General features: G+C 37.3%; 1 protein-coding gene across 3 annotated transcripts in view; it reads right to left on the bottom strand.

Moving 5' to 3' along the window:
• The window catches only part of GRID2 (glutamate ionotropic receptor delta type subunit 2), a 690,114-nt gene that overhangs the window by 90,416 nt on the left and 576,025 nt on the right, over positions 1 to 23,673 (bottom strand). For all 3 annotated transcript variants that reach the window (XM_090138802.1, XM_090138803.1, XM_090138804.1), the window contains one exon: positions 6,337 to 6,475. In XM_090138802.1, coding sequence (XP_089994928.1) covers positions 6,337 to 6,475 — 139 coding nt within the window. The remainder of the gene's footprint in view (positions 1 to 6,336; positions 6,476 to 23,673) is intronic.

The raw sequence follows: 23,673 nt of genomic DNA, 5'->3' as shown, positions 1-23,673 counted from the left end.
TGCATCACAGCTACATTTATAGGCTACATATCTGTCAAAAGCGTCACTGACAAAAAGCTCTAGACTAATGCAAGATGCTATATTCACTTATTCTAAGTCAGTGCTGCTACTGCCAATATGCTTCTGTATCTCCTGGCAGTGCTCAACAATCTGTCATGGGATACATATTGTAATGTCCTGTAATTGTTGTGTTATTTGTCATACATATTACTAGAAAAGTACACAGAAAGTATTTATCGAGTCCCCAGTTTCTAACACCACCATCTAGCAAAACTGCAATCATTACCGGACTCTGTATAGCCATATAATTTCTAGTGTAACAAGCAACAAAACGTTTTTCTGAAATATAATTGCTAACTGGTATATAAATGATACATATAACTGCTACCACAAACAGCACAAAAGGAAAAACAACTCCTCTCTATATCTTGCAGCTGTAAAAGCAACCTTACTATTTTCAGGTGGGAAAAAATGCTAGACATAAGCAGCTGGTCCAGAAGGGTACTACAGAAAGGTATGGAGGAGTTCTCATTTTATCAGGAAGAAAGAAGTGAGAGTGCCATCACACCCAAATGAATCACCAGCAGAGAAATGACAAGGATGATTATGTTGATGCCTTCAGGAAGGTGCATCATACCTGTCTATTCCGGCATTAACTACAGTCTGCAGCTCTTCACTATTTGATGTTCCATACTAAAACAAAGGATGCCTCTCAACTTCCCTGTCCCTCAGCTTTGCGCATTGTAGGTAGTGCTCTACACTGAGAAAATAACAGCAGCTAGATGACAGTAAGATGGGTTTAAACCCTACAAATGAGACAAATACTGAGGCCAGCTGAAAACTCCACGTGTTGGTTCACTCAGTCCTATGTTGAGGAGTGAAAAAGGATTGCAGGCTCTGACATGCTGGTGTGCTCACAGCTACGCAGACAAGGAAAAGACTTATCACACCACTGACTACATCCCCTCACACAAACATGCCCAGTGGGATCATAATCTGTACGACCTATTTCAGAAAGTGAGTTTTAATAACCGACATCTCCACAGACTTCCAGAACAACATTCACAACCTAGCAGTCAAGTTACTGCAAAACAAAGAAAAGCAGCAAACCTTGACAGAACTAGTAAAATTATTAAACTATTAAAATTATTAAATACAGGTTCCTTTCTAAAAGAAAGATTTTTCTTTTGCCTCCAGCCTGGTTTGCAGGTTACACATTGCTTGATGTACCTTTATTCCTGGATTAAACAACTCATTCTCTGTTCAGACAACTAAGTGGAGTGAAATGCTCAGTCTCAGTGTGTTACACCGCCTGAACACACAGCTGCCAGATGAGGCCTCAATAAGAAAAAAATTCTAGTTAAGTTGATGTATTCATACTGACTATTCTCTGATGCAGCATTATCCGCTTCGGCTGAGGATTTAATTTTGAGTAGTTTTACTGATCTCAGTTCAAACATCTGCAAAGCAAAGTAGATCTAAGATGTGTAAAGATATTATAAGCCCACATTGTAAGAAATTCTCTCTTTGGATTTCTTATTTCAGAGCAGTATGATATGCAGAAACTGTCAGGTCATGACCTGATGAAGGGGCATGACCACCCTTGGGAGCAAGCAATTCAGCTGGGCAATGGGAACGGGTAGATCCAGGATCTATTCCTTCCTAACCTCATTTAAGGGCTGGCAACAAAAAGAGAAGCATATCTATTTGGAGACTGCCTCCTTTCAGAGTTTCCAGTGAGCCATAATCTTCAGAGAGAATAAGCTACTCCTTTATTAGTGAGTTTATTACTGCCCTTTCTGGGTGATCTGATACTAGATAAAGATAACTCTACCAACTTCTGCCTATCCATACATACAGTAGCAGAAGTGTTTAAAATCTAGTAAAAAGTAGAAGTTGAAAAACTGCTATGAAGCTAAACACCTGTACCTAAGCTTGCATTTATACAAATTCTACTTTAAATAAATGACCACTCAGTGCAGTACACAAGCAACAGTTCAGTATATTTTTGATTATCAGTCATGAAGCATTTTGGGGGAAAAATATTATGTGGTCTTTGTTATATTTTCTCTAATTGCGATTACTGAGCCAATACAAACATTATCCTATACCGATTAACAATGCAAGGCTATTCTGAGGATGAATGGAGTCATTTGAGGATGAATTAACAGCAGTTATGTGTATTTTACAGCGTTTGTTGAGTTTGCTTTTTCTGCACCTCAATCAAGCCGTAGAAATCAATTCACTACAGATTAAATACTTTTTAACTAAAAAACCTGTCTCTGCTTTAAACTCACAGAAAAATATTTTCACATTGAGCCTTACTTGAGTTTATTTTCCCAAGGCAAACCCTCTTCCCTAAACTCATATTCTAGACAGAATTGATATATTGTTCATGCATGTCAGCTAAAAGTGTTTATAAAAAAAACACTGAAAATGTAGAAAAATGAAAGGTCAGTTTCACATAGGGTTAACTAAAATCCTTTTTAGATGATTACATCTTATTGAGGTCAGAGGCTTGGGCATGAAAATTTCTCTGTAGACCTGGGTTATAGATTGTTTTAGGCTGGCTGTTATTAGAGTTGACTACTTCACAGCACTCTCTGCAAGGAACTTGTCATTAAATTTTAGGTCATTTTTGACTTTTTCATTGCTTAGGCTCGAGTGCTCATTTGCTGATAAAGCATGCATTTTTCTTCTTTCTTTTCCTATTACATTCAGGATTAATTCATAGGTGAGCCTAGGAAAAAGGATACAGGAAGCCAAGAGGTTTTTGACTGTTGGCAGTGACATCTGTGTCAGAAACTAAAAATGTTGCTTGCTAGGCAGTTTAGAGATCTGGGTGAACCATGCAGAAGGAGAGGTTAAGGAACATTCTGTTCTTCTGAGCAAGGAAATGCCTACTTCAGTTACAGCATTCTTGTGTAACACCCTTTGCTGAAAATATATAGCTGGTCATATGAAGCTATTTGAGCTTTGGAGACACCTTAGCTTAGTAAGTTGTGGTTCAGGAAAGATGTTGTGAGAATGATTAGGCAAAATAAGCACGACTGAAGGCAAGCTTTACTGCCACGCTTCTACTATTTAGAGGTGGAGGTCTCACTTATCAAACAGGATGTACAACCTGTGTCTTTGAGAACACAGCATGAACTTTCTATTTTACAGAAAATACAGACTCTACCCTATACTGTGTGCAATCATACATTTTAGTCAAACTTCCTCATTTTCAGCAGCGGGCTAGATTTAAACCTAAACCTGAACCTAATCCCATCCTTTCTTACAACAAATCCTTTGGCTTCTTCTCTGAGCCCCAACTTCTCTTCAAAATTTCAATGCCTCTGGGATATTGGTGACAGCTTACCTTACCAAAGGAAGGAGTACAATATGAGCGCAGCCAGTTTCTCTGCCACTGCACTTCTTGAATTGCATCATAACTGAATGATAAAAACACTATAATGGAAAATAGTGGCTCGGTGATGAAATTCATAGCATCTTCATCTAGAAGTAGCAGCTTGAGTTCTCCAAACTTACTTGGCACTTGCTGAAAAACTACTCTCAATTATCATTTCATTCATGTTGCATTTTAGACAGTGATCTAAAGATCTAAGAAATATCAAAGTTACACTTTTCTTTGCTGCCACAATGCTTTGGCATTTGAAATAATAAATATTGACTGTCTTGATTTAAATAAAGTCTGAAATGTGGATCAAGTGTGAATAAAAGATGCGGTAGGAAATTCTTCATTACTTGCATGCCTATACTCCCAATCCTTACCACTAGTATTATTATTAATGCTGCTAATGGTGTTAAGAGTCAACATTTATTTGGAAACCACAGTCAATTTACAAACTGTAACAAATTTAGTTCAAATTTATCAGTGAAGCAGATAACAATTCCTCCAGTCACAAGTGAAGTTACACAGAAAAGAGCTACTTTGATATCCTCTGGGGAAAGGGTCCTTCCTGGTGCATTGCCTAACAACATAATGTGTGCTTTTCTTAAAATAAGCTTCTGGATACTCTTAGACTCTGACTAGGAAAAGTGGCCCCATCACAATAACAGCCAAAATAGGGAAGAGTTCTGAACAAAAGCTGGCTACGTATCCAAAAGCTGAAATGCAGTAACTGCTGAAATGTTTCATGGAAATGAAACGTGATGTGGGCTGTTCGAGTCCTCCTTTCCTTCATAAAGGATATCACAAGGACAACATGTTGTCATATCTGGTGCTAGCTAGAAATCTGAAATGAAAACCCATTAACTACTTGCTACATCTGTGCAAACCCACTGACTTCAATCTCTTTCATTTGTTTGATTTTTTTTTCAGAAGCTGACTGAATGGCATGTACTATGAGCAGAATCTGGTTTATTTTCTTTAGATGCTTAAGCTCATTCCCATCCTGGCCCTCTAAGCTCCCCAAGGTACAATTTGATCTGTTTAAAAAAAAAATAGAGCATCAGCTTTTTTCTCTGTTGCTTATTCATGTTTCCCACTTTGCAGTAATTCAGCATGGTAAACAAACAACTTCTCTGTTATGTGTCGGTTTGAGTTCCAATTTCGGCAGTTTTGTAAACTAAAGTTTTACACTCCCAGCACAGTTAGTATAACTTCATTCCCTAATGGATACTTAACACATCTAATTACTCTATTTCTAAGCTACAAGCACTTTGATAAATGTTTCTGTTCTTTCACTTCAGAAGCTTTCCAGCTGCAACATTTTCTACTGAATAAAACATTATCAGTGACTTTGCCCGTAAATAATACAGCACAAACACCAATGTAGTCACAACTGTATACAATAATCTCAGAATTTCACTGGGGGTTTTCTAGTGACATAATAATAAACTAAATAATAAATAAACTAAACAGCTGAAGATATATTAAATTATAGTTTGGATATATTTAATATATATTTTACATATGATGAAAGACCTCAGATACTTCTCACAGCAATTTAAGCATTTTTTTTAGACTACTTCAAAACAGTAGGAGAGGTAGCTTCAAAGCAGGATGCAGAAGATTACGTATTTGTAAGGAAAATCTGAATGACTGAATGCATCTTCATTTATTTTGCTTGCACAAAAACTCACATTGCAGCCCAATCTACATCAGTGTCTCACTGTATCGGGAGCATTTCAAAGAGACTGGGAACAGCTGAAGGTTAGGTAGCAAGACCTTAAGTGATAAGACACATAGGGCAAGAGGTTGATTCAACAACTGGAGTGAGGAAACTGAGTTTCCCTTAAAATCAATATTGAGATGGAGTATTAATTGGTTATATCTCCCTGAAAAAAGAAACACAGCCGGAAACGTCTCTTTACTGAAGCCACACTGTACTTTCCCAAAGAAGGATTCATGGGAAAGGCTAAGTTTGTCACTCTTGCATATCTGGGTATTCACAGATTCAAAATTAGTGTTCAAGAATAGTGTGCTGTTGAAAAATGACCAGCTGGTCCTTGGACAGCTTGGCTTATTGGCGTTTCTCTGTATTTAATAGTCTCTGATTTGACCCAGGAGGAAAGATTTAGGTGGGTGGTGGGACTTAAAGCAACTTAGCACACTGCGTGCTGAGGGAGAGAAACTGGAGCACAAAAGGGGAGAGAAAGAGAACAGGACACCATTTCTGTGGTGTGGAGAGATGAGGTGACTGGGGGGAAAAAGGAATAGAAGAATACCATAAAAAGATGAAGATAGTTGTGTTTGGGAGGGATGAAGAAAAAGAATCAAAAGACAGGGTAAAAAAAGAGAACAACTTATTTGATTTGTACTGAGAGCACTCTGGAGTGGAAGGTATGAAGACAACTGGTCAGTGATTTTTTTTTTTCCTATTACCACATTACTTGCCTTTGCAAAAAAGGTGAATCAGTTTGAGCTCCCCATACTTGGAAGAAACTCTGAGTCCCTCTCGATCGAAGAGTTAGAGTACCATTACTGTATACTGCATTTGAACAGAAAGCATAGCCGAAAAACACATACCAGTAATTTGTATTTTTCTACTTCAGATACTGATACTCTAGTTATCTCAAACTCAATTACTTCTTTCAAAACATGATATGTGTATATACATATGCATGTCTACGTGCCACTGAGTAGTACGTGCCAGAAGCCAGCAATTCTGATGTTGTTTCCAGAGGGGAAGTACTATGGGAAGTACTTGAAGGCTATCTTATACCGTTTCATTAGCTTCTGAACTACTACTCAGGAGAGGGTTAACATTTTTTCCGTTTCTCACATTTAACTAGAACATTCATACCATTCCGTGTGTGTGTGTGTGTGTGTGTATATATATGTATGTATATATTTATGCATCCTTCTTTTCCCTCAGTTCATCAACTTACTGGATAGAGTTCTCAATGCGCGTGATGGTGAGGAAAGCAGCTAGGTTTGCTGTGTAGGAGGAGATGACAATCAAAGCAAAAAGCCACCAAGCCCCCATCATCAGTCGTGTTGCCAGGGTTGTATAAGGGACTTCTCCTCCTGTGGGAAAGAAGGAAAAGCAAGAGTTGTAATTTGGCAGAAGGAAACCCAGATCTCCACTACTCAAGCTGTGTGCAGGAGACTTCGGGTCAGCAGGGTGCTTGCTTTCATAAAATTAGCAAAATCTTTGAGCCGTGCTTTCTATGCAGTGAAAGTAGTAAAGGAAAATCACAGTAAGCCATCATTATCATATTTAATCTGTTTTGCTACTGTGTCTTTAATTGCAATTCATCTGCCTATCCTACTCAGTAATGGAAATAGACTCCAAGATCTCAGAACAAAGAGAAGAATAAATTCTTAAAATGTTCTTTCCTTAGAGAGCCTATACGCAGGCCTTAATTGAGCTTTTCTTGAGTTCTGCGGAATATAAAGTTAAACCAAACCTATCAAAACACAATTATTTTTCACAGTTCTGTAGGCAAGCAGATGCTCATAAGATCCATACATATGTGTACTTGCTTCAAGTCCACCAGGACATGAAAAAAATCACATGCTGAAAAAGAGCGCAAAACTACTTTGTGTTCCCACAGTTGCTTTTCCTCAGAATTTAAATGGCATGCAAACAAAACATTCAAAGCAGTTAAATCTACCAGTACTTTGGTGGCTCACAAGATCTGAGATGCTCACTACAGCCTGTGTGGACAGAGCCCTTTTTAGCAAGCCATGAAAAACTTTATATGTTATGCAAATAGCTGCTCCCAAAATATGAAATCGTTAGAGAACTCTTTTAGTTAAAAATATACAGGCACGCAGATTTTTAGATTTAAAGAAAATGAATTTTTAAAGATATCCATTTTGTCTGTAGTATAAATTTTGTCAAAGCTAGAAGTGCCTAGGTGGGACAGGTGAATGCACCAAACATCACCAGTAAACTGCTCAAGAGATTCACCCATTTTCTCTCTCTGTCTCTCTCTCCATACTCAGCACTTTAAAAGGTAGTTATTATGCTCACGAAGTTTTCTCAGACACAAAATCTTATGACTGTGTAATAGAATGCATATGCAATGCAGCTTGTTACAGATTCAATCACCCATAAGAGTTTTGTTCTTGATACTCACGTCTGTAAAAACTTCTTCCTTTTTTTTTCCCCCAGTAAATAAGTTTACTGTAATTTTTTTTCCCCATTACTCTTATCCTAAATAGAAGTAATTTTCCAGTTATGAACACAAATTATATAGACATTTAATCAGTTCTTGAATATGAGGCATCATCCTGGGGACTCTGCATCACCAAACAAATGTGAAGCATTTTTTCTACCTCAGTAATGTGAAATTCTGCCACATGCTAAACAGTAACTGATTTCATTTAGTTATATTTACAGTATGTAAATATTCAAATCTTTGCCTTTTAAGAACTCTAGCATTGAAAGAAAAAAAAATCTATTATACCTGCAGTTAGAAATAAATTTTCTTCTATCTCCCAGATGCCATGTAGTTAACTAAAACAAGAATCTTCCAACCAGTCAGGAGCTATTGCTTCAAATTAAAGACTTTCAAAGATGAACATAAGCTTCAACATCTAAAGATTCTTTTTTTTTTTTTTTGTCTCCCATGTAAGTTTTAAGTGATTTTTAATACAAAGTCTCCACTCTACAACACTTGTTTACTGTGATATCTTTGGAAAATTTCATTTAAAAATGTTTTTTAATCAAATGAAAAGACATTTATAACAATCTATTGGAATAGACTGTCTTTTTAACTTTCAGGTGCCAATCCCTGCAGATAATCTTTGTATTAAAATTGAAATGGGTAGAAAGAGAGGAGAAACCAATGATCTCCTGGGCATCCTTGCATTTTCATTTTATAGCTTAATGAGTAGAACTCTAAGTTTTCATGTTTTTTATTGAAGTGAAGCGTCAGAAAAGAGAGGACTACTGAAAGTCGCACATTTGCCTTCTGGGCACAGCTCAAGTTCCCAACTGATGATGCTCTTCAGCAAGCAATTGTAAAATCTATGACAGATCCCTCAGTAATAGCATTTGCTTTTGTTCATACAGTAGAGTTTTACACACAGGGAATGGTCCCACCATTCACTATTACCTTTTCTTTATTAATATCCATGCTAACATTGGACTTAAAGTAACAGTCAGTGTTGTCTTCCCAGGCTGTTTAGTTCAACCTAATGCACACTTATACCTTGTGTATGAGCAGTCAATAACTGAAAGTTGAAGACAAAGCTTGAATGTGACAAGAAGCACAGAAAATAATTCAATGCTCAAAAAAAATCTTTTCACTGATACTTCTTAAACCATTTCTAAAGCAGGTCTGATGCTGCAGCTGCATGGGTAAATGATCTCTAATCATTAGAGGCAGCCTTCTCCACCTCTCTCAGTGAAAGAAAAAAAGAAATCTTAATAGAATCATAGAATTGTTTGAGTTCAAAGGGACCTTTGAAGGTCACCTAATCTAACTCCCCACAATGAACAGGGATACCTACAGCTACGTCAGGCTGCTTAGAGCTTGGTCCAGCCTGGCTTTGAGTGTGAAACCATTTTCCCTTGTCCTATCACCATAGACCCTGCTAAAGAGTTGGTCTCCTTTCTTATAGCTATTTGTTAAGTTCTGAAAAGCTGCTCTCAGATCTCCCTAGAGCCTCCTCTTCCCCAGGCTGAACACCCCAAGCTCTCTCAGCCTGTGTGTTCCATCCCTTAGGTCACTTTTGTGACCCTCCTCTGGATGCGTGTGCTCCAACAGGCCCACAACTCTCCTGTTCTGAGGATACCCTATCTGGATGTAGCACTCCAGGTGAGGTCTCATCAGTGTACAGTAGGATAACTTCCCTTGACCTGATGTTCATGTTTCTCTTGATGCAGCCCAGGATACATTTGACTTTTTGAGCTCTGAGGACATTGCTGGCTCATGCCCATCTTGCCATCCACCAGTACCCCTAAGTCCTTGTGAGCAGGGCTGTGCTCTATCCTTACATCCTCCAGCTTGTATTGGTATTAGAGAGTTGTGATGACCCAGGTGCAAGACCTTGCACTTGGATTTTTTTGAATCTTATGAAGTTTACCTGTGCCCACTGCTCAAGCCTTTCTAGGTTCCTCTGAATGGCATCTCATCCCTTAGGTGTGTCAACCACACCACACAGCTTGGTGTCATCTGCAAATTTGCTGAGGGTGTGCTCAATCCCATTGTCAATGTCATTGATGAAGACATGAAAGAGCATGACTCGCCATCAAAATGACTGGCTATAGCTATTTCTTTACTGCTACAGTATAATTTATTTGACATCTAGTAGGAGAGCAAATGCCATACAGTCTTGTTCTATTGTGTTGTTTGCTACAAGACTTATCGTACTATGACAGCTCACCTTAAGAAACATCTTCATCCTCATCCCCCCAGTTTGCTTTATAAGATAAAATTCTCTATAGCTTTTTTCCCCAGCATAAATTTACATGTTTCTTCATGTTGAAGAGCACCAAGTCAGTCAGGAGAGCAGCAATCGCTGGTTTTCCATTAATGTTATTATGAAAAAGTTAGAAATCCTACAGTTGCCGTACTTGACTGTAAAGTAGCATGTATGTACACCTCCTAGGGCTCTGCTTTGTGAAAATATTCCCAGTATCTAGTACAGATTTCATGTATGTGTATAATATTATGGATCACAGCCTCTACTTATTAGGAGTGGCTACACACATGACAAATACATATGTACACATACAGAGTGCAAGGGAGGAGACATCAAGAAGAGCATCCAATCTGTCTGCTGTTGTCTTTTATATTATGCCAGCAAAACTTCAAAACCCACAATGGCAAAGGGGTCTAGCTGCTGTCATGCAATTATGTTGGTGACAGTGTAAAACTTGTCCTACCGTACCTCATACCCATAGCAAAATTTATCCACAGTGTTAACTGCACTAAAAAGACTACTATTGTAGTATTCTATAATTCCTAAAACTGCTGAGTTCCTTTCATGACAAATGGAAATTGAAAACAATACTCAGCAGTCCTGATACTTGGTATAGCTAAGGGACAGGTCTCAAACAAACAGATGCTGTATTCTTCTTTAGAGTTGTCCCTTCCAATACTCCTGCAGTACACAGAAGTATCTAATGGAACACAAAATGCCATTACCTGTAGATTACGTAGATTGAGGCTACACCTTTGAGTATAATTCACTTGATGCTGTTGTTGTACACTAAGAATAATTTCAAAACCTAAAATTGCCTTTAAAATTTGCAGACTGCATGTGCAGAAATAAAAATTTTCTAAAGTAAACTAAGTTACCGAAAAGCAACCTCATTTGAAGCTTTCCAAAACTGATTTACCTTAGAAGTGACAGTGAAAGCATTGCTTTTAGTCCTCCCACTCTCATCTAATGCAGTTCTCCTTCATTAATCCTAAGCTAACTTAATGCTGGCCTACTTCAGACAACAGGCTTACACTAGAATTTAGGAATTTTTGTTTATTTTCATTTCCTTCCAAAAGTTTCAAACTAGCTATCGGCAGGCAAAAAAAAAAATAATGCATTGTCTAGACAACACAAATAATGTAACATATAATTATGTCAGATCTAGAGAATGGACAAAAAACCATGAAGTGACAAAATGTGTGTACACAATTCTGTACAGATTTCTAATTCCTTTTAAATTATTCTTCCCCAATAAAATTTAAATTAAAAAATTGTAATACAGGATTATAGATGGATTTAATAAAATAGTTATTTATTATGATTATTTTTACTTTGACTAAAGTAAATAATTCGGAAGCCTAGAATTCATAATGCTGAGAAAACTCGCAACTGATCTGCAGTTAAATAAGTGTGCCTGTTTCGACTACAGCGCTAGCTTGAGTAGTTCTGGCATGGTTGTTAACCATTTATCTTTTGTCAGTCATTCTCCCTTAGGTTGAATGACTTCAACTTTTTAAAGATACTTTTTAGAACAGTGAGACACACAGAAAAATCAATAAAACATCATTACTTTACATCCTGAATTTGAAAAGCCCGTTAGATGACATATCTGAAGGCAGAGAGCCATACTGGGAGCCTACGCACAGATACTCCATGTGTGAAGAGAGACTTCAGTAAAAAGAATTAGGAAGAACACTAGAAGAGTCATATCCCACAATGTCTTTTTGTGAAAAATACAGGTGTGATAGAAATTGCAGAGACTAGATTCGACTAGATTCTTCCATAAACAAAATTCAATTTGTCACCAATACCCACCATCAAAAGCTCTCATTTTTCTAGCATATTTCAGATTCCAGTGACTTTGTCAAACTTCCATCATTTAAGCTAATATAGTCTCTGCTAGAGGTCAGTAGTGCTCTGAATTTCTGTGCGTGGACTTTATTTCAACTTTGGGAACTGTGAAAAAAGATGATAATTGAGATGTTTTGCTGAGAAACTCTAAATCTACTGAACTAGAAAGCAGGGATTTTAATTGTGCTTCAAACAGAGAGGTGAAGAAATAACAGGGTAGGTTATTTGGGGACAGATTTTGGCTTTGCTTTCACTTGCAAAAACTCTCCCCACATTGGGTGAATTATTGGCCTTTGGAAAAAAAACACAAAGGACTGGGAGTTGGCTGCAGTTTAGCCTTTAGCTTGATAGAACAGTCACATCAATTATGCTGTGCATCTGCAATTTCCACTTGCACAAATATAAAGTGTGGAGTTCTGCTGCAAACAGTTCAGATCAATGTATATCTCAGGCCTACTTTGTGAAAGGGGCATTTAACAGAGAGTGGGTGTGAGAGAGTAGTTTTTACTAACAAAGACACAGGCATTCTATATTTTTTGCTGTTTTTGTCACATGAAACAAAACTTAAAAGATTGTCTAAGCTCTGTTATATTTTAAAAACCTCTGCAAAGCACAGCTCTTCAAAGGCATCATCTTTCAGGGCATTAACTATCCCTATTGTTCTGTTGGAGACTTTCTTGATAATGTAAAATCTTTTCTGCCTTCAATTGAAAACGTTCAATTCAGTTGGGACAAAAAAGTAACAAACTCTTTGCAGTCAATGAAGCCTGTATCCATTTCTACCAGCTATGAAAAAAATCCAGCTTAGTGGTTGTTCAAAAAATCTCTCATCACGCATTTTTTCCTTTCTCTCTTTTCATTCTTCAGCCATACTTTTCTATTCTTCCTTGAATTGTGCAGAGTACATTCATTTCCATGAGATATAAGCTGGCATGTCATAACCTGAGTTCGTAATTTTACATTGTGTGCTGAAGGTAATATCCATTGACCACAGCAGACATTATATATATTCTTCAACAGGAGAATACAATTCCTTGAATCCGTAATGCCTTCCAAGCAAGTAAATCGGTAGGTGCAATCCCTAGTCTTACAAATAGTGGCAAATTGCATAGCATTGCAAGCAGGGAAAGGAATAAGCAGGAATGAGGCAGGATGGCAGCTGGATTTCACAGCCTAGACAGGTTCGAGAGCCAGCTCTTGCTTTTATTCACCACATAATTTGTTTATTTCTTTCCTAATGACTATTTACCAGAAGATGTTTTACTATTGTTGTTGTTTTAATGAAAAGACATCTCAGATACTTTGTTTCATACTTGAAACAAATACTCAGACCTTACTCCCTGAGCAGAAAGCACCAGGGCCACGGTTCACTGAAAGCAGTAGGCTTTGTAGAGTGATGGCCTTTTTAATGACATAATCAAACGAGATAACCCCACTACTAACACAACAACAACAAAAATTCCAAAACCCTACAGTGATTATAGAAGCTTCTATCAGGTGCAAAAGATCTGGGGATTTTCATTCTTACATTGTTACTCTGTTACAATTGGAAAGACGATACAAAAGTGTAACAGGAAAGGAACCAATGCAAATAGTACATGGATGGCATATCAAAGAAAAAATAAAGGTGCTCACCTATCTCTGAAGAGCAAGGTTCACAGGAAAAACTCCACAAGAGAGAGACTTCCAACCAGGGAACCTTTTGTACTGGCAGCCAGCCCTTAAATAGGGTATAGGAGAGGTGGAGCCAAGCTCCACTGGTTCCGATCACACAGGTGAATTACCTTCACCTGTGCTCCCAGGTTCTTTCCTCAGATGCTCAATCAGTAGTTGAGGCCATGACTCAACAGTTACCATACATTCTCATAAATCACTTTTCTAGAAATAAATGTGAAACTCATTTCAATATTTAAAACACATGAAACATTAAAATAATTTTGAGATAACTAGAATAGCTGGTTTTTTCTCCAGCCTAGCACCAAAATATTTTAGTTGAGCCATTACAATTCATAGCCATCTTCAAATTAGAAATATTAGAGACTTTTTTTATGTCTGCACATTCATCTTCCCATAGCATGCAAGCTAATAGAGTCATTTTCATATGCCTACTTGAACAGCATTTCAGTTTGCTGAACACAAGTCTTTTATATGTCATCAAACACCACTTAAGGGGCAAATATATCCTATCCTTCTCTAAACCAAAAGTCTCATTGAGTGTCCTGTTATCAGATTACAGCAATAATTTCTCTCTTGAATGTCTGCTCTGTGGTGGATAGGGTGTAGCTCCCAGCAACACATTTTTTTCCATATGCCATGGACATACTTTGGCTTCTTTCTTTCCCCCTCCTTCTCTTGACAATTTTGAGGAAAGTTTTAGGCATGCATACATACATATCTGTGTGTGTATGTAAGGAAATACAGTGCCTTTTATAGCACTATATTTTGGATCTATGAAGTTTGTCTATATTCTTGAAGACTTTCACACTGTTGCATCTACATATTAAGATGGGAGAGACTTGAGTTGAAAGTTCTGTTTTTCGTTTTTAAAGTTTTACATAAGAATTTTTGTCAGCTTGCTAAAATTTGCCCAACCTTTTGGGACTCAAATCAGCAAAAAGTGGAACAGAGGCACCTTTGGAAGATGTTTTGAAACATCTGGGAGTCCAGACTTGCTGATTTAAAAACGCTGGTGTTAGTACCTGCCATTTAACATCTTTCCGAGTTGCTCTAAACATGGAATATTTAAATTTAAATATCATCTGCTACAAATCCAACACTCACTTTTCTCAAAATACAGAACAGAAATGTTCATTGTCTCTTCTGTATAACTATTTTGAACAGCATCGATTTCACCTCATAATGCACCATCAACAATAAGGTTTCTTTAGCTCCTAAGAAAACTTTAAAATCCTACTTCCTATTCTTCTCAGTTGTGTACACTTACTCCCTGAAATTTGTAGTTCTGCTGCAACCAATTTTTTCCCCTACCTCTTCTTTAGGTGCATTCAAAATTTTTCAGCATGGGCGGAGCAAGACTTAAAACATATATCATTTAGATTGAGTTCTCCTATTATATCTCACATTTTCCCTTATACATTACAGATATGCAGTAGAGGAGCCAATTATTTTGTGTTCCAGTCATTAGCATGCTTTCTCACAAGAAATCAATTTCTTTCAATTTCTGAAATCCTCCAAAATACCTAATTCAATTTTGATGTAGCGCCTTCTTCCTACCCTTCTTCCCCTTTTGTGCACCTCGTCCATCTATCTTTCAATACATTAGCACTCCAATCACATGAATCTTCCTGTCAGATTTGAGTATCATCATAAAGAATAAATTTATATTTGTGAGTTAAATCTACAGTTCTTGTTTGCCACTCAGAATTCTGGTGCTGGGCTGGTCTATAGGCAACGAAGAAATGTTTTCACTTTGTCATTTGATGCCCAGATTAATTTTTTTTTTTTTCCTTAATGTCTTAATTCTAAACTAAACAATCACTTACCCTTTTCCACTTATTATTGTTAGTGTAACAATCCCCTAAATAATCTCATTACAGTCGCTCCCTGGAAGATTGTTTCCTTTCAGCTGGGTGGAAAGCACTGCCCTCGCTGCCCTTCCAGAAGGGAAGCAATGATCCACAAAAGAAAGATCTCATTTATTCCTCCCCCTTATATGACAGGAAGAACATCTGAGACAGTCATTCTTTTCCTCTGGGCTTATTTCAAATCCTTCCAACTCATCAGTAATTTGAAAATGGTTTGAGAAGCTGAATCTTATATATACATCCAAACTCTTGCCAACAGCTCCGGAAGCCTGCTCACCTTGTGGTATATGCATGACTCTGTATAGGTAGCTCTAGTCTCCCGCTGCCCTCATACAAAGGAGGTGGAGCATGAGAGCATGAACCAGCTCCATTCAGAATGTTATCACCTACTTGTCACTCTAGGTTACTGCTGGCCAGCAATAATTTCTAAATTACATTTTGTTTCTTCACTCAAAGAAGATAGCAGTTCATCCTATTGTCCACTTTCTGTACAAGGATGATCTGTCTATAGTGTATGAATGTTGGGCTTTGCACAGTCTTTTTCTGCATGTGTGCCTGTACAAACTGTCTTAAGCTTGAACTATACATTTGTTTTTATTTTCTAATTTTTATTTTGATCAGAAGGATCTATAAAAATACTTTTTCCCAGGGAAAATTTCTGGGCTGGGTACATAAAACTGAATATTCTTTGTTATATTCATGTTCTGGTACTCCCTTTGGAAAGTGGAAGACTGCCTATATATTGTGGCTATAGTCAATTACTCTCTACTTCTGCCCCTGATGTTTACATACTCTTAGTACTTCTCTCTATTGTAAAAGAATCACTGACCAAGACTTTTCCTCCTTCCCTAATGAGGAATGGTGACATTTATCATATTTTTGAAAAGGAACTCAATTTCTCCAGTGTCTTTGGAAGCTTTTCTTTTCCATCCAAACTATATTTCTCCCACTACCATGGCTAAGAAATTCATGTAGAAAAAGCCCTTTTGGTCTCTGGCAAGAATAAGAACTCAACTTGCTACTTCTATAGTTATCAGATTCCTATCCCTGATCAAATCATTGTGTTTAGACTTCTGTGAGAAAGAAACTTGTCATGTGAAAATCCTCCATTTGCAACTACTGTGCATCTATTCTGATGTGCCTTTGGCATTTGACTTACGTATTAAGGCTCATTGCTCAGCTCTGTTTCCTCATTAATAGGAAAAGATTATCCATGCTGAGATTTCAAATGCTGGGGCTAATCAAGTCACAGCCTGATGTACCTCTCTGATAAATCTGTTCAGAAAGCTTTGACATAAGAAGAGAAACATTCAAAAATTGTCCAAATGACTACTCACAAACTAATTCATTTGAAACATAGGATTCTCAGTTATGTTCTTTGAAACTCTTCTACCTGAAGCTAGAAAATGTTCTGCTACCCAGGAAAAGACTGATGTTAACTGCAGCAAAGCATTTCAGCTCACCATAGTGTTGTCTTACCACAGGGGGAGCAAAATACAAAGTAGTTACGAATTCAAGTCTCTTTTGCTTTTATTATGAAGTTATTTATCTGTCTTCAAATACGAGACTTGCCCAGCTTGCTTTCCCTACTGCAGGGCTTCATTCTAGTGACAGAGGGATAGTCATTTGGCCGCCCATCTCCCTTGCAAAAGTGCCAAGATGCATCAACAACTGTCATAGTCATCCTTAATTAAAAATTTCTTTGAAAATCAATCTGCACAAGTCTATCAGACACAGCTATTTACTACATGCCTTCAACCACATTTGTTTTCCCTCTTTTTCTTTCTAGATCTTTATTTCTACACTGTAGTTGTTAATGGCAGTATATAGATGAGAAATAATCTGCAACATTAGCGTAACTAAGGACAAATTAGGAAGGGTAACCAGGTACAACATCCTTTTAGATAAATGGGAGTTGTACCTATATGGGTCAGCTTTAGCAGAGTCCTAACCATCAGTTACTGGACATAGCCTTCCTATAGTGCTCACCATTTAGAGAATGGGTCAGAGTTGCTTTTAAATCACTCCTAAGGTGTGACCAGAGCCTGCATGATTCAAGTTCAGATTTAGACAGCAATGTGCTCTGTCCACTTCTACTTCTAACACTGCTGCTTCTGTATAGCTGAAACAAAAATCCTGCTCATCCCAAACACAATGATCAGATATGCAGTGAGGAAAGTAGAAAATGACAATTGAGAAATTCTTTCATAGGAGAAGCAATGGCAAATCAATATCACAATTCAATGCATTTTGTTTAAGGCTACATTAAACAGAAATTCAAGTTTCTGATTAAAAGTGAGAATGGTACAACAATGAACATTTTCACTTTTTCGAGTCAGGAATATTCAGATAAAGCCCCAGTATTTAAATACATACTGAAAGTATTAAAAAAGGTCTAATAACTGCATTCTAGAAGAAAGGGATCTAATGTGATAATGGAAAATGTAACCTCTTTTCCGCTGAGCTGAGATTCCAATTTTCCGCATCACTAGCAATGATAATGTTACACAAACAGTACTCAATCATTAAATTAATTCCCATTAAATCAATGTCCTTAAAGGCCAAACAGTCTTTTAAAAATTACCTGATTAAAGTGATCTTAGCATAACATATTAGTTATACTATATTTATAATTCCCTTTCTAACAATAAATCATTTCCATCCACCCATCTTGCTGAAACTGCGACAATCAGGCAAAAGTTGGGAAGGGAAGCGCATCATCACATAACAAATGGTTGTGGGCTAGCTTCTTCTGGTATCAGTGATGTTTTAGCCACGTGCATCTGTCACATTTACATTTCTTTATATAGTATAAAACTTCAAATTAGTTCCCTTTAAAGGCTTTTAAGTACAGAGCAACAACAACAAAATATTTTCCTTCAAATATTAGCAACTTCACAGCGATCAAATTCAGTCTTCCTGCAGAATTTCAGAATGAAATATTTTCCACTGCAAATCACAGTACATCATAGATTTAAAGTTTTTATTAATGTAATGGCAATACATTGCAGTGAATTGTGCTACTTAATTACACAGACACAGAGAATGGATAGACTTTACATTGCTCCTACATGTGGTGAAATAATTATGTGACGAAGTAGGGGAAATGTATCATAAAAATATATTTCATTTTTCTATTTTGCTGTCATTACACAAGAAGAAGAATGACTGTGGCTTAAATTTGAAAATTGAGGTGTCTCCTAATATTTACTGCAGTTACTGGAAGGTCTTAGATGAAGCACTACTTATACTACATATATTCAGATGATTAAACACAATGCAAGGATTGATATTTGAATGTAAATCTTATGATTGTTGTAAGTATGACCAAGTTTGAACTGTGAAGCTTGCTTCATGTCTCTAATGAATAGGTTGGCTGAAACTTCATGTATTAATGCTGCTGAAATACAATTTTATCAGAAAACTTAACAAGGCTTCAAATTTAATTTTGGGGTTACCAAATCTAGCACCATTTAATTATATCATCACAAATAACTGCGCAACAGGCCGAGCAATTTTATCAATAGTTATTTACTCAGGAGTAGCTCTGACCAGTCTTTTGTTGCCACTCTTACAACACAGGACAATAACTTCACATTATTTAATTATGAACAGAGAAACATATGGAAACCATAGCTGACTGGAGCTCAATGCACATGTATAAAACAATGCAAGGAGATTCTGGGGATCCTCTTTTGCAGGGCTGCGGTGTGAGCTTTTAAGATCGCAAATGATTGCATGCCTCTGCGAAGTCACTATTTGCAGCCACTGTGAAAATGCATCAACATGACATATGCTAGCTATTGTGCCAGAGAATAGTGGCACCTGATCTTAACAAACAACCTTATAGGTTGGCCAACTTCTGATTGGATTTAAAGAGATGCTGAACCCCAAGCCCTCTGTTGCTAACGTCTGAATACCAATGATCTAAAGACACAAAGAGCCACAATTAACATCTCCGGTACGTATCCATAAGTGGCTAAGAAGCAAAGTGTCACACGCAGTTTACATAGCAGTGGCCTTTCCATATACTGCTGACAATATTATCTGCAGTACCTCCTGGGATGGCAAAAGGGATCATGCACAATGGACTGAAAACAGGCCATCTGCACATACAATCAACATCAAATTGAACAATGCCATTAATGAGGTATTAAAGTGCTGCTTTATCTAAATGCCTGTCAGGGAGGACATTATGAACATGAGGGAGACGGAGTCCCCTTTGGCTGAAACTGAACAGCTACAAATGAAACAAAATATGACTCAGTGAGAGCATGAGGACAAATAATAGTTCCAGTAATGCCTGTGTGCAGGGTAATTGCCAAGTAATGGCCTGAACCAACAGTTGAGTACCAGGTGAGAATGCACAACTAACCCAGGGAGCTCAGATGCAAGCAACACACCTGCGTGACTGGAAGGGGTAGAATCTCAGTCCACCACTCCTCATCCTCCTTTAAGGGTTAGCAGCTGAAAGAGCAGCATCGCCTTGGATAGATATACTCCTCTTGAGCCATCACTGGTCATCGGAAGGAGTGAGCTAACTTCTCTTCTTTGTCATCTTCCATTGCTCCATAGTGCTTTTATCCCAGTAGAAGGAACTGTCATTGCCTTTTTTTATGGCACAGCTGCACATTTATTTTTCACTTTTAAAAATAAAAATCCCAACCCTCTATTAAAAGATAATTTATTGAAAGATTTTTTTTGTTCGGGTTTTCAATGCTGTATAAACCTGCTGTTGCAAGATCTCTAAGCATCCATCATCACAGAGTGGTGTCAGACTCCTTCACAGGCAAGGAGAATTGCATATGTTAGTTCAATTTCTGTGCCACTAGTTCTAGTTATCCTTTAATTTTCAGAGCGCTTCTCTGCACTGAAATTTTAACTTCACAGAATTTAACCGCAACTAATATAGAAGGTCTAATTATGTTTCTAAATAAGACATTTTTGAAGTGTAGCCTAAATTCCACTTTAGGTACGGCCTGTAACATTGTTATCAAAGCAATCTCTGAAGGTCAAGTTGACATACTGTAATAATACAGAACTTCATAGCAAACAAAGGAAAGAAAAATCCCTCATCCTTTTAAGTTTTGCTAAGAATAATGCTATAATGCCATTTATTGATTAAAGGCACTAATTCAAATGTCATGTTTGCAAGTTGAATAGCATTTGTTTTTTTTCCCCAAATCATCTTGTGTCTAGCACAAGATGATGATTCACACAGATGCAAGAAATGACTTCAAAGATGTCTTCACCAGACAGCGAATGTTTTCCGCTTTGGGGACAGAGAAACACAAGAAGCTACTGTAAGAATGAAATATGTGCTTATACCTAAAAATGTGCTACCAGCAAGTATGTCTAGGCATGCACAACTAACATTCTTGCTTGACTGCACTTGATTGTAACAGCTTCTTCGCAGAAGATTTTCTTTCCCATTTACTGTTATCTGTCCCACTGTGGGGGAAGTAAACTCTTCAGTCAGAACTACATTTTATCTCAGTTTTTGTCTGGCAGATGAGGTATTGCACATTTTTTTTTTTACCCAACACCATCTCTCGCTAACTGCAAAAGCACTGGAAAGATGATGTCCCGTTTTGCAATCTCTCCTCCCCTGCTGAGGGTGGAATAATAAGAGTGAGGCAGCAGCTGGCTCCCAATTTAGGATGCTGCCATAGCAAAAACAATGTAGTTGCATTCTGGGAAGCTGACAAAATGAAAATTTGAAAGATTCACTGTATGTAATTATTTGCTTATTTTCAATATTAATTTTAAATACCAAATATTAATAAAACATTTAAGAATAACATAATAAATATGTTTTTAATAATAAAAAATTATATAATAGGTTCCTTTTTTATGTTTTAGTAGAAAAAGAGATTTGAGGAAAGAGTTCTCAACATTTGAAGAAGGGAGATGCTTTTGTTAGGACTTACAAAGTCTCTCTGCTATTCCTGCTTTTACATGTTGCAGATGATTTTCCTGGCACATCCCCCCTAACTGGTGCTATGAAGAGCCTTATGGGCAGATAAAGCTGTGGCACAGCTGTTGCAGAGGAGGGACTCCCCACTGACCAGAAAAGCAACGGAAAACTACCACAGGTTCCCCTCTAAGCTCATGTTCATCTGGTGCATCAGATAATCCCCACTGAAAAAGTCTCATCAGTCTGTAGATGAAATTGCTCTCATCCAAGCAGAAGGGAGCATTTTTAATAAAGTCATAACTCATTCTACTTCCTCCCTACCTTGAACATCCTACATTGCCAGCTTAAATGCAAGCTTGTGGGCAGGAAAATCAATTATCAGGACAAGGCAGGCCTGCTTCTTCAGCTTCTACACAACTTTGCAGATGACAACATAGGTTACGTTCCCGTTTAATGCAATAATGATTCAGTTCCTGGCTAAACTGTTTGTCATTTCCTCCCTTAAATACATAATATACACAAATGAACTCTAAAAAGTCAAAACCGATTACTTAATCTAAATCTAACTTACCTATTCTTTATTAATATAGAGAATGTTACCACATTAGAAATAATATCAATTAAAGAAATTATTTTGAGTAAAAATGATTCTGAAAGAATGGAAGAAGACATCCAATTCTAGCTTTCCTTTTGACTCATTTGGTTTGTACAACATTTATATCCTAGTCACACAGACATCCCTTTATCACAGCCTTGGAATCAGGCTTGGAACAAGTCGTATGAAAAGGAGGGTGTTTTCTGGGCTTTCACAGTGCCGTTCACTCTCTCAGAAAGTGCGTTGACACAATATCTCTAAATATACTGCTTCATGTACTTAGTGCTATTACTCAAGAAAGTAGACGCACACAAGGTGTAGGTATCCATTATTTTAGATGCCTCTGAGGTCTGCTTGAGTCTTAACTTCAATTTAAGGAAAAATCCAAGTATATTCCTGGCAGTTTAATGATAGCATTATCACACTGCTGCAAACAAATGTCTGTACTACTGAACATTTTTCTTGATGTGCGGTTATTCCTTGGAATTACATTTTCAAAAAGAGACAGCCAAACATGCCTCTGAAAATGGCATGAACATGAAGCCACAGACAATGTTTGCAAATGTATACTGTATATATGACAATAATTTTTGGTATGTTTTGTCAGTTTCACTGATTGCTTGTAGTTTCCAAACACATTTGACAGATATAACAAAACTGCAAAAATATAGTTGTTCTTTGATACTGTCAACAGAGCTGGCCACACAACTGAGTTGTGGAAAGGGAGTACGAGTACCACAAGGCTGCAGCACCCATTTTAAAGAGATAGCTTCATGAAAGTACATATACAGTAACGCATATGCCTAGATTTAGTATAATAAAATATGAATTTTTTTACATTTTAAAGTAGAACAAGTATAATTGCTGGTGTATGTGCTAGAAAAACATGGAAGATGGCTCTTCCCTTTAAGAAGTTTGTCTTTCACTTTCCCAGCTTAGTACTCAATTAGTAAGTGCATTTTAGGCTCAGCCAGTCTATTCTCCTTGTTACAGGAATATGCCAAGACCTGGCATAAGTTTGAAGAGCAATTATAACTAATATTAATTAATGAGACTGGCATTTAAGTTCTGCTTTCTATCAGAAGACATTAAGCATGTTTTCACAAAGAAAGGTAGTTAACACCTCTATTTCGTAAGTGAGAAGTGATGCACAAAACATTAAATGAAGCTTTTGTGGTCAGCCAGAAGCTCAGAAGCAGAGACTAAAATGGGCTCCAAGTGTTAGTCCTAAAGCTTATATCTTTCTTGAAAATAGTGATTTTTGACCACTAAATATCACATATGAAGATAAAATAGGAAGAGAGCACATTTTTTTCAAAAGGTTTCTAGAGCTTTGCTCTGCATAGTAAATACACAGAATCTGGTGTACAGTTAATTAAGAGGAAATGTCACCAGGAATTTATGGTGTTACAGGATAATGGTTTACTGCTGATAGGGATGTGCCAAGAGTAAGATAAGTAAGACAGTAATTTATTAAGCAACAGCAGCACATTTCAGGAGGCATATATCGTGCCTTGGGTGGTAATACAAGGAACAAGACTGAGAAGCCCGAGCAGTTTTAACCATCCGCAAACTAATAATGACTTAGAAGAGCCATGGCTTCAAGTCCATCTTACTGCTTTTATGAAATGTAATTTGAACAAGGCAAACAGTAAGATTTCCTCATTTACCCGGCATTATGAATGTAATTGACCATTACTGACACTGGTGTTGACCAATCAAAATCCCCAGTGATCAGCATCTAAAACTAATCAAAATGTAAGAGGTAAAGACAACCCTTCAGAGATGCTTTCACACCATTTATTCAAAACCTTGCTAGCTTAAGGGAGAATGTTAAGACCTCCAAACAGAAGAATACTTTTGGGAGTAATACTTTAAGCACCCATGGGCAAACCCTAGTTACAAAACAGTAGCATATGTTGGATTTGCTGGAATC

Source organism: Phasianus colchicus, chromosome 4 (genome assembly GCF_987193195.1).
Source record: "Phasianus colchicus chromosome 4, bPhaCol1.hap1.1, whole genome shotgun sequence".
Lineage (NCBI taxonomy): Eukaryota > Metazoa > Chordata > Aves > Galliformes > Phasianidae > Phasianus > Phasianus colchicus.
The sequence above is the reverse complement of the archived record's forward strand: the minus strand, read 5'-3'. Positions and strand labels throughout refer to the sequence as shown.